This window comes from Otolemur garnettii, unplaced genomic scaffold (genome assembly GCF_000181295.1).
Source record: "Otolemur garnettii isolate 467f Iridium unplaced genomic scaffold, OtoGar3 scaffold00010, whole genome shotgun sequence".
Taxonomy (NCBI): Eukaryota; Metazoa; Chordata; class Mammalia; order Primates; family Galagidae; genus Otolemur; species Otolemur garnettii.
In genome coordinates this window covers 9,554,319-9,566,233 of record NW_003852405.1, presented here as the reverse complement: position 1 = coordinate 9,566,233, position 11,915 = coordinate 9,554,319, and the positions used below count along the sequence as shown (strand labels likewise).

The 11,915-nt window shown below is 39.9% G+C and overlaps 1 protein-coding gene across 2 annotated transcripts in view; it reads right to left on the bottom strand.

The window, feature by feature from the left end:
* LRRC39 (leucine rich repeat containing 39) overlaps positions 1 to 9,609 on the bottom strand; it is a 30,639-nt gene extending 21,030 nt beyond the window's left edge. Inside the window, exons 1-3 of one of the 2 annotated variants that reach the window (XM_003784118.3) lie at positions 9,507 to 9,609; positions 6,000 to 6,004; positions 2,635 to 2,824 (exon numbers count right to left, since the gene is read on the bottom strand). In XM_003784118.3, coding sequence (XP_003784166.1) covers positions 2,635 to 2,744 — 110 coding nt within the window. In that variant the 5' untranslated portion in view covers positions 2,745 to 2,824; positions 6,000 to 6,004; positions 9,507 to 9,609. Of the gene's footprint in view, positions 1 to 2,634; positions 2,833 to 5,999; positions 6,005 to 9,506 lie in introns of those variants that run through there. The other variant, XM_012801764.1, reaches the window with a different exon arrangement.
* Between the last annotated feature and the right edge of the window lie 2,306 nt (positions 9,610 to 11,915).

Sequence of the window (11,915 nt, the reverse complement as noted above, 5' to 3'; positions counted from 1 at the left end):
TGGCTGGCGCCTTAGCCGGTTGAGCTATAGGCGCTGAGCCAGGTTTTTTTTTTTTTTGAGACAGAGCCTCAAGCTATCCCCCTATCGTGGCATCACAGCTCACAGAAACCTCCAACTCCTGGGCTTAAGCGAGTCTCCTGCCTCCGCCTCCCAAGTAGCTGGGACCACAGGCACCCATCACAACACCCAGCTGTTTTTTGGTTGCAGCCATCATTGTTGTTTTAGTGGGCCCAGGCTGGATTTGAACCCACTACCTTAGGTGTATGTGGCTGGCGCCTTAGCTACTTGAGCCACAGGCACCGAGCCCCTGGCCAGGTTTTTAATCTTTATTTTATTTTATGTTTTTTTATTTTTTGAGGAAGAGTCTTACTTTGTCACCCTCGGTACAGTCCCATGGCATCATAGTTCACAGCAACCTCAGACTCTTGGGCTCAAGTGATTATTTTGCCTCATCTTCCCAAGTAGCTGAGACTACAGGTGCCCGCCACAGTGCCCAGCTATTTTTAGAGAGGTCTAACTCTAGCTCAGGCTGGTCTCAAACCTGTGAGGTCAGGCAATCCACCTACCTTGGCCTCCCAGAGCTCTTCGGTTACAGGCTGAGCCACCACACCCAGCCTAGTTTTTCATCTTTCAAATGGAGAAAATAATGGTGCCTATGTGTGGCAGAGACTATGCATCACCCTCCCTCACCCCGGTATCTGTTAGTCTTCTTCAATAGTAGATCCTTTAAATTTAACTGGGCATAAGACCTCATTTAGCTGTCTCTCTTACAGCTGGATATAGGTTATATGAATTTCTGGCCAACAAAATGTTAGCAGAGGTAGTATGGTGTGTGGCAGCTTCCTGGAAGTACAACTTCCTCTAGCTAGAAACAAATGTGATCGCTGCAGTTGGTATGTCTATTTGGGGCCATGAGGAGACTTCAGGAATGGGAACCATGCACAGTTGAGCAACAATACAGAAAAGCAGCCAGAGTGTCTGACTCGTGGCCTGTTATTCCAGCTCTGCATCACTCACCAAAAAAGTCATTTTCTCTCTTGGTGCAATCTAATCTTCATAATGACACTGTGTTTCAGCATGTGGAGACGATTAAGTGAGATAGTACAAATGGAGCACTTAGCAGAGTCCTTAGTATACAGTAAATGCACGATAAGTGGCTGTCTAACTATACCCAGCACTGTTAACACCATTATCAGCTTTATTGCTTTGCTCAAGAAGAATGGATCTATCTCACTATCCAGATCTTTTGTTTTTTATAGACATTTAGCAGACATAAATCACTTTTTATCAATAACCCTTCCCCCTCATTCTTTACTGGAAGAATGCCAACTGTTGTTTTCAAGTGTTTACCCTTTCCTCAAGCAATCCAGGGATAAATCTTAAATAGATTAAACCAGTCACACAATCTCATTGCTCTGGAAGGATTAGGCGTGTATAAACGAACCCTAATTCTAGCAAAGGAGAGGTTTGTTGGGTGGACTCTGAAAAAGGTTTCCTCATTCTTAAAGAAGAAATAGGAAAAAGAAAAAGTTTCTCCCCTTCTGAAACTTAACGATGGTTGGCTGTGTGATGCCTGGAAGTACCTGAGTCATCTTGGGACACTGCGGGAAGCCAACCCAAGAATCTGACATACTGAAACTGACAGTGGAAGGTACAAAAAAAAGCTGAGTCTTTAAATATTTGAGGCTTTGCATTAACTCCCTGTGGAATTACCTTATTGTCCTATTGCTTAAGCCATTTTTAGTTGAATTTTTCTCTTCATAACGTAACATTTGCTAATTTAATGTTTAGAAAGAGATCTAAGGAATGAGAATTGTAGAGAACTATGGGAATCTATGAGGAAAGGGGCTGTTCTTGCAAGAGTAGTGGAATGCTTTGGAGACATCTGATCAGGAAAGTAGGAAAGATCATATCAAGGAGGCTGAGGATGGCTAAGGCGCCAGCCACATACACCTAAGGTGGCAGGTTTGAATCCAGCCTGGCCGCCAAACAACAATGATGGCTGTAGCCGAAAAAAAAAATAGCCAGGTGTTGTGGTGGGCACCTGTGGTCCCAGCAACTTGGGAAGCGGAGGCAGGAGACTCACTTGAGCCCAGGAGTTGGAGGTTGCTGTGAGCTATGCCACGGCACTCTGCCCCCCCCCCCCAGGGGGACAGCTTGAGGCTCTGTCTCAAAAAAAAAAAAAAAGAAGGCTGAGGAAATGAGAGCCAGACTATTTAGGTGCGGCCCAAACTAAGGAATCAAGTGATCCCCAGAGGCCCTGGCTAGAACTCGCAGCTGTTCAAATAGGTGGAAATCTACAGTACCTTCTACTGCCAGACAGTTGTTTTAGATCCTAGACATATAATGCTGAACACAATCCTGAAAAGGAGACTGAGAGACACTAATCAAATCTGGAGGGATGTTAAACAGGGTCCTTTGAGGGCATAAGATAACTGCTATTTTCACAGGTAAACATATATATCTTGTGACACCTATCACATAGCCACATTTAATCGAGTCAAATGTTTTCTATACTTTGAGTTTTTAGTAAATAAAAATTTATATCAAATTCAGTAGTAAGACACTTAAATGGTTTTTCATCATGACGTTCTGAATTTTCACCAATTCAAGATAGTAACTGTTATAGCATACTTTTGTTGAAATTCTTTCTCTCGCTTTAATTCTTCATTGTGTTTCTTTATTCTTTCTTCCCAAACTTCCTTTACAGCATTGACAGCCCCAGTACAATGATTTTCTGTCATGATTCCTCCACATTGTCATAGAGTCACCAACTTCATTAGGTTCTGAATAGCCGAATCACAGATGCCATTTCAAAAAGGACCTAATTGTACCAGAGGAAAAAAGCAATGTGTTTCAGCATGTTCATTGAGTACCGTAATGATCATAATAACTAATATTTGCTGAGTACTTCCCATGTTCCCAAAACTATTTTATGTACTTAACATGCCATATCTCACTAAAAAATCCTTATAAAAATGCAATGCTATAGGTAATTTTATTGACTAAAGTCTACACAGTAGAAAACTAAGCTTTAAAGATGGGCAATTTACTCAAGGCCTCATATCTAATAAGTGGTAGAGGTGGAATCTGATGCCAAGTCTGCTTTCTTTGTTACTAAGTAATTCACAATGATGGAAAAACTACAGCTGGGTCTACCTGTCCAATTATAGGAAAATGGTTAAGTAATGGATATGTAAAATACAACTGGTATCTTGGGATATCTATCTCATCTGCGTGCCATACGCACAACCTGGAATTCAGTAAAGGGATAATATGTTGAGATTGTTTACTCTTGCGTCAAATAAACTGCAAATGGACAGATATAATATTGAAGATTATGACTTGAATCTCAGAAATAAGAGTAAAATACCAATGATAGGGGAATATTGTGTAAACTATGATAGATCCATTTTATAGAATATTCTCTGGCCTTACAAATAAAGGTATTTAGGTTTTACCAAATTAGCAATAATCAAAGAATTTTATTCACAGTTTTTGAAGAACTTCTTTTCAAATTCAAGAATATAAAGACATCTACAATCACAACTCTATCCAATTTTATACTGGAAAACACAAAGCAATAGTTGGAAAAGGAAGAAATGAAATTTGCAAAAAAAAAAAATGGAATTTGCAATGGTGTAGGGAAATAGGTACTCTCATGCTGTTATGGTGACAATATGGTTATAGCCTGTATGGAGAGAAACGTGATAATATCTATCAAACTCAAAAATGCTCATTCACACTTGTAGCAATTTATACTTCATATATTTTCGTTTTTTTAAGTATTTGTATTTTATTAATCTGATGCATGTCATAATTCTTCTCTTTCTTGACAGCAAGTGAACCAGGCCAAAGCATTTTTTCTTTTTTTGAAGCAGAGGTTCATTTGTTACCCTGGGTAGAGTGCTGTGGTGTCATAGCTCACAGCAACCTCAAACTCTTAGGCTCAAAGGATCCTCTTGCCTCAGCTTCCCAAGTAACTGTGACCGTAGGTGCTCCCCACAACGCCTGGTTATTTCTTAGAGACAGTGTCTCTCTCTTGCTCAGGCTGGTCTCGAATTCCTGAGCTCAAGGAATCCATCCGCCTTGGCCTCCCAGAGTGCAAGGATTACAGGCATGAGCCACCATGCCCCGCTATACTTAAAATATTTTCAAATGTAAATTGACATATTCCAAAGTTAATCATTGCAGTGTTTTTTTATAACAGCAAAATATTGGAAGCAACCTAACACTCCATCAGGAAATTATAGTATCTCTATGTCATAAGAAATTGTATCACTCCAAATAAAGGAAAAGCATTTATATGTGTTGATATGCCATAATCTCCAAGTATACTTGAACTCCTGAGCTCAAGCAATCCTCCCTCCTCAGCCTCCCAAAGTGCTATAATTATGTGAGCCACTGCATCCAATGGAATAAGAGTAAAATATTGGAGTAAATATAAGAGTAAAATTATTTCTTTTGGATGCATATCTAGGATTAAATTTGATGGGTCATAATGTATGTAAATATTCCAATTTATAAGATAGAGCCAAGTTGTTTTCCAAAGTGATTGTGCCCATTTATACTCTTACTACCACTGTGTAAGGGTCCCCACTACTGCATAAAATGATATCCTGATATGGTATTAACTGGTACTTTCCTGATTATTAAATGTTCTGAGTTAATATACAGAAATTTTCCAATTAAACAAAAGACAAGGCTCGGTGCCTATGGCTCAAGTGGCTAGGGTGCCAGCCACATACACCTAAGGTAGCAGGTTCGAATCCAGCCTGGGCCCGCCAAACAACAGTGACAGCTGCAACCAAAAAATAGCCAGGAGTTATGGCAGGCGCCTGTGGTCCCAGCTACTTGGGAGGCTGAGGCAGCAGACTTGCTTGAGCCCAGGAATTGGAGGTTGCTGTGAGCTGTGATGCCACAGCACTCTACCTGGGGGACAGCTTGAGGTTCTATCTCAAAAAAAAAAAAAAAAAAAAAAGAAGAAGAAGACAAAATCCTGAGTGTCAGTTAGGAGAGGTACACCTAAAAAACAAAAATAGAGAGAAAAGTGGACACTACAATAGGAAAGATCTACTCCTATTGTGTACTCAAGAGAAATGAAAATGTATGTTCTCAAAAAACTTGTGCATGACTGTTGATAGCAACATTATTCATAATGACCACAAGGTGCAAACAACAGAAATGGCCATCTTCTAATGAATGGAAAAACAAAACATAGTTTGGAATATTATTTGGAAAAATGAATAAATTACTGATCCATGCTATTGCATGAATAAACTCTGAATAAAATTGTGCCAAGTCAAAGAAGCTGGACACAAAAGGTCACATATTATATGATCCCTTTTTTTTTAGAGATAGAGTCTCACTTTGTCGTGCTCAGTAGAGTGCCTCGCATCACACAACTCACAGCAAACTCCAGCTCTTGAGCTTAGGCAATTCTCTTGCCTCAGCCTCCCTAGTAGCTGGGACTATAGGTGCCCACCACAACACCCGGCTCTTTTTTGTTGCAGTTTGGCCAGGGCCGAGTTCAAACCCACCACTCTTGGTATATGGGGCTGGCACCCTACCCACTGAGCCACAGGCGCCGCCCATATGATCCTACTTATATGAAATGTTCAGAGATACAAAAAGTCCATAGATACAAAAAGTAGACTAGTGGATCTGTGGGTTTTGCAGAGGGAGAAATGGGAATACCTGCTAATTATACAGTTTCTTTTTTGAGTGATGATTAGTGTTGATGACTATACAATTCTGTGAATATACTAAAAGCCACTAAATTATATTGAAAGAGAGAATTTTTATGTGTGAATTATATTTCAACAAATTTTTTAAAGAGTATACCATGCAACTTTTTTTTTTTTTTTTGACAGAGTCTCACTTGGTCACCCTTGGTAGAGTGCTGTGGCATCTTAGCTCACAGCAACCTCAAACTCTTGAATTTAAGTGATCCTCTTGCCTCAGCCTCCCAGATAGCTGGGACTACAGGTGCCTGCCACAACACCTGGCTATTTTTTAGAGACAGGGTTTCACTCTAGCTCAGGCTGGTCTTGAACTCCTGAGCTCATACAATCCACCCGCCTTGGCCTCCCAGAGTGCACCCAGCAACCATGCAACTTCTAATCAAAAGAAAGCTGAGGTCAGGCATGGTGGCTCACACCTGTAATCCCAGCACTCTAGGAAGCTGAGCATGTGCCTATAGTCCCAGCTGCTTGGGAGGCTGAGGCAAGTGAATTGCTTGAGCCCAGGACTTTGAGGTTTCTGTGAGTTATGATACCACAGCACTCTACCCAGGGTGACAAAGTTACAAAGTTCTGTCTCCAAAAACAAAGGAAAGCTAATATCAATATATTAATAGAAAACGAATAGACTTTAGGCAAATTATATTAAATTTTATATTATAAAAAATCACATCATGATAAAAAGATTCAGTTCATAAGAGATAAAAAAAAAAAATCCTTAAATTATATGCCCCTAAGAACAAGGCTTCAAAATACACAAGGAAAAATTGACAGGACTAAAGAGAAAAATCAAGAAATCTGGCATTGAAGTAGAGAATTTTTTTTTTTTTTTTGAAGACAGAGTCTCATTTTGTCACCCTGGGTAGAGTGCCGTGGCATCATAGCTCAATGCAACCCCAAACTCTTGGGGTTGAGCAAGTCTCTTGTCTCAGCCTCCCAAGTAGCTGAAACTACAGGCACCTGCCACAAAAACCCAGCTAGCTTTTCTATTTTAAGTAAAGATGGGGTCTCATTCTTGCTCAGTCAAGCTGGTCTCAAACTCCTGAGCTCAGGCAATCCACCCCCCTGGGCCTCCCAGAATGCTAGGATTACAGGCCTGAGCCACTGCCCCACCAGATGTGAGGAATTTTCCCCCTTTTCTCAGCAATTGATTGAATAAGTAGCACTGAATGAACTTGACCTAAATGCTATATGTGAAAACTGTACCCACAATGAAAGAATTGTAGGATATTCATCTTGTTTTCAAAAACACATGGAAGAGGCTCAGTGCCTGTAGCACGGTGGTTACAGCACCAACCACATGCACTGAGGCTGGCAGGTTCAACACAGCCTGGGTCTGCTAAACAACAATGACAACTACAACAAAAAAATAGCTGGGCATGTGGCAGGCACCTGTAGACCCAGCTACTTGGGAGGCTGAGGCAAGAGAATCACTTACGCTCAGGAGTTTGAGGTTGCTGTGAGCTGTGACGCCATGGCACTCTACTGAGGGTGACGTAATGAGGCTCTGTCTCAAAAAAAAAAGAAAAGAAACAATCCAATGATTTACAAAAATAACTAGAATTAAGGGTCAAACGTTGTGTGACATTGGAGATATGATGCAAAAGATCAAATTTCTTTTCTTAACAACAAAAATAAAGGCAATCAGAAATTGTGTTGAGGGAAACACTGTAGGAGAAAGGCAGAGTCGACATATAAAGCCAAGGATATATGGCATAATTTTTAGCAATTACTGAAGTTCAGGAAAGGAGGGTCTATTTTAACGTTTTTCTAACTTTCATTTAGCACAATGAGTATGACATTGATACTGAGAAGGAAATGTTGGCTCTGCATAAAATAGTAATCACACAGCCACAACTGTGAAGGCTACGTAACCAATACAGAAGGAAAGAAGGCTTATTTATGGTCACAGTCATTGTCATACACCTTGAAATTATTCAAAGTGTTTTTAATAGAATGTGGAAAAAAGAAATGGGGAAGTAGAGGGTAGGAACCCCAATATCCATGTCTCCAAGATGGGGAGTCAGTGGCTACTGTCTGAACAAGCAGTAGGGATTTAAGTATTTGTTTAAAGTTTGATGGTAATCAAGAGAGAGACTAAAACTAGGGATACAAAATCTATGGGGTATAAGGGAACTCAGCATCTATCATAATGAAGTTCCATAGATAACTGTCTAAAGTTGGTAAGAAATAATTCCCCTTGGGGAAAAAAAAAGAAATACAGAGACAACTACTGAAAACTATATCCTGAAGTGGTTAAAGTGGTTACTCCTAGGGAACACAACTGGTAATAAAGAGGAGTGAGGTTGCTAAGGTACAGTGGTGTCGTCATAGCTCTCGGCAACCTCAAATTCCAGGGCTCAAGTGATCCTCCCTCCTGAGCCTCCTGAGGAGTTGGGACTATAAGCATGCACCATCAAACCCAGCTAATTTTTCTATGTTATTTAGAGATGGGGTCTCACTCTTACTGAGGCTTGTTTTGACTTCTTAGCCTCAAGTAATCCTCCTGCATTGGCCCTCAGAATGCTAGGATTATAAACACCAGCCACTGTATCTAGACTAACCATTTCTAAGTTATTGAGTTTTTAAACTAATATTGTACAGTATATATGTGTGGGAGATAGAGAAACAGAGACCGAAGGATAGAGAAAGGGAAAAGAACTATATCAGGATTAGTATGTAATTGGCAATATGCAGAAAATTATTAGGAGAGGGTCTCTATTTGAAGCAACATATGCATAGTTTACTCAGGAACAGAATATGAGATCTTTTTGGCATTCATATGTTGGTAATCCAACTACCTGGGAATTTCACAGTCAATTCACAATTTATTGTCTCAGATTTTAGGAGGTTTGAAGTTTGCTAAATACATTAATCAGTATCAAATAATAAAAAATATTTTTAAAATCCCAAATATCCTTCACGGAGGTGATGCATACATTTATCAGATCTACTTGGATAACTGTGGTTATTTTAGAGCTAGTACAATCTCAAATATCAGCTCGGTGCCTGTGGCTCAAGCGGCTAAGGCACCAGCCACATACACCTGAAATGGCTGGTTCGAATCCAGCCATTGTTGCCAAAAACAACAATGAAGCTGCAACCAAAAAATAGCCAGGCATTGTGGCAGGTGCCTATAGTCCCAGCTACTTGGGAGGTAGAGGCAGGAGAATCGCTTGAGTCCATGAGTTGGAGGTTGCTGTGAGCTGTGATGTCATAGCACTCTACCCAGGGTGACAGCTTGAGGCTCTGTCTCTAAAAAAACCCAACTATCTACATGTACATGTGTATTTTATTAGACATATATAACCATTCTTATGCTAATTTCTTTCTTCATTTGCCATTAAACTTGGGTCATCCATCAGTTTTCCCATGATGACCAATTTCCTTTAGGGGAGCACAGGTCGTTAATAATGAATGTATTTCTTCCTGTAGCACAGGATTGTGTTCTCTAGTTTGATTATTACTACAACAGAAAAGCACACAGCATGGCAATAGCATGGCCAGGTATCGCCTTCCCCACGTAAAAAGAAATATAACCTCAGAAGAAACGCTTCTGCTGGGCAAATCTGTCTTCTAGAGGACAATTACATCAGTGGCCAGAACCCCTCAACAAACCTTTAAATTCAATTCCAGTTTTGTTAGACATTCTGGTAAATACACACACAGTAAAGGCATCATCAGCCCTCACTGTATATATAAAGAATGGCAGGGGGGAAGATTTTTGAAAAATACTTACCATTGTCAGTGGATGTTGAGGCTGACATGTCCCAAGTTAGTGACTATCAGTTAAGAGTAGATCACAGGGGGGATTTTTTTCAGTGTGTGTCCCAGGGATTAAGTCCTCGGTCAAGCTGTAACCAAATGAAATGTAATGTCAGCCGAGCTCTAATTTTAGTTCATGAACAAAGCTGAGAATAGAAAGCATCACATGGGGCTTCTGTGCAAAGGATCAGCTGATAATGTATGTGAGCACATTCTGTGAACTGCAAAATGCTGTCCAACGGACAGTCTAGCACTGTCGAGCGTAACTATTTCTTTTCTGTTCTTTCTTTCTTTTTTTTTTTTAGAGACAGAGTCTCCCTTTGTTGCCCTCAGTAGAGTGCTGTGACGTCACAGCCTACAGCAACCTCCAATTCCTGGGCTTGGGCGATTTTCTTGCCTCAGCCTTCCAAGTAGCTGGAACTACAGACACCGGCCACAGCGCCCGGCTATTTTTTTTGTTGTTGCAGTTTGGCATGGGCCCGGTTTGAACTAGCCACTCTTGGTATATGGGGCTGGCGCCCTACCCAGTGAGCCACAGGTACCGCCCAAGCATAACTATATATATATACAATATATAATATGCATAATATATATAAATACATAATAAGCATAACTATATGTAATATGCATAATATATAAATATATAAGCATAACTATATATAATACATAATATGCAATATATAATATTTATTGTATATGTATATACAACATATATATACATATATATAATATATGTGTGTGTGTGTGTATATATATATATATATATTTTTTTTTAAGAGAGATAGAGTCTATGTTGCCTTCAGTAGAGTGCTATGGTGTCACAGCTCACAGCAGCCTCCAGCTCTTGGGCTTAAGCAATTTTCTTGCCACAGCCTCCCAAGTAGCTGGGACTACAGGCGCCTGCCACAATGCCCAGCTATTTTTGTTGTTGTTGTTGTTGTTGCATTTGTTTTAGCTGGCCGGAGCCAGGTTTGAACCTGGTGTATTTACAACTTCAGAGTATGTAACCACTGTGCTACAGGCATCAAGCCTAGCATAACTATTTCTAAGAAAAATTATTAGAAAAATAAATCCCAATGAAAATCTTTCTACTTTTCACAACTTACATGCTTTAAGTATTTAATAGAATTTAATAAATCCAAGCAGAGAAACTTGAACATATGCTGATATATAGCATAACAAAACTCCTACCTAGTAAACCTCGGGTCTGCAGATGTCTGAACTAAAGGCACAGATGTGTGAGAAAAAGAAAACAAAGGCGCCCCACACTCCTGCTGTACCCACATTTCAAACTGAATTATCTCTTAAATTGTGTCTCTTCAGCTTTTGTACCTGTACCTAGGATTTAATTCCATGTTCTTTAAAAAAAAAAAAAAACTTTTATTTTGCATTTATTTTTTTTAATTTGTAACATATGCAAATGAAACAAACTACATAAAAATCCTTTCCCTCCCCATCCCTACCTCCAGCCATTTAATTCTCTTTTCTGTTGCAATTACTATTCTCCCAAAACTGTTCAGTGATTTTATAAGCCTGCATGTTGCCTAGACATCCTGCCACACACACACACATAAAATGATAGCGTGTACCTTGTTGTAGGATGTGTTTGCTTCACTCTGAGTATCCTGGAAAGCATTGTTTAGTAGCCTGTTCAAAGCAGCATCATTCTTTTCAGTGGCTACACAGCATTTACTGTGCCGGTGGATCATAATTTATTTAGTCATTCAGATAATTCAGCAATTTTAATGCTTTTAAATGCCTGACAATCCCATACATATTCTCTAACACTTCTGTAGGGAACATGCTCTGGGAGTTATGGGACTTTTCAAGATCACAGAAAAGAGTAAGGGACCCATGGCCAGAACCTACACTTTAACCTCCTCGTCTGATAGTTTATATTGTAGATGTCCCAAAGGTCATGATACGTATGAAAGTTAACAAACTCATCTTACAGTTTGTATTTTAGTATGTTTTATATTTATATAATGAAACATAGAGACATATTTTGTAAATATAGCAGAACCTCTGTAAGCTGATCACCCAAGTGACTGTAACAAATTGGTCACTGTGCAGAGGTGGTCGGCCAACTTAAGGAACTTGCAGTGAGCACACGTGGTGCATGTCCCACCTGGCAAAATTAGATAAACCTAGGAGGTGGCCAATGGAGGGAGGTGGTCAACTATGGAGGTTCTACTGTATTTTGTAAAATTTTGTAATGAATATTTTATAAATAAATGTGCATTTAGCTGCAACTTGCCATTTTCCCTATGATGTATGTTGCCGTTAGGGTCTCACAGAAAAGCAATGTTGCAGAGAATAAGCATGCTTATTGAAATTGTGTTTTAAGGCTCGGCGCCTGTGGCTCAAGCAGCTAAGGCGCCAGCCACATACACCTAAGGTGGCGGGTTC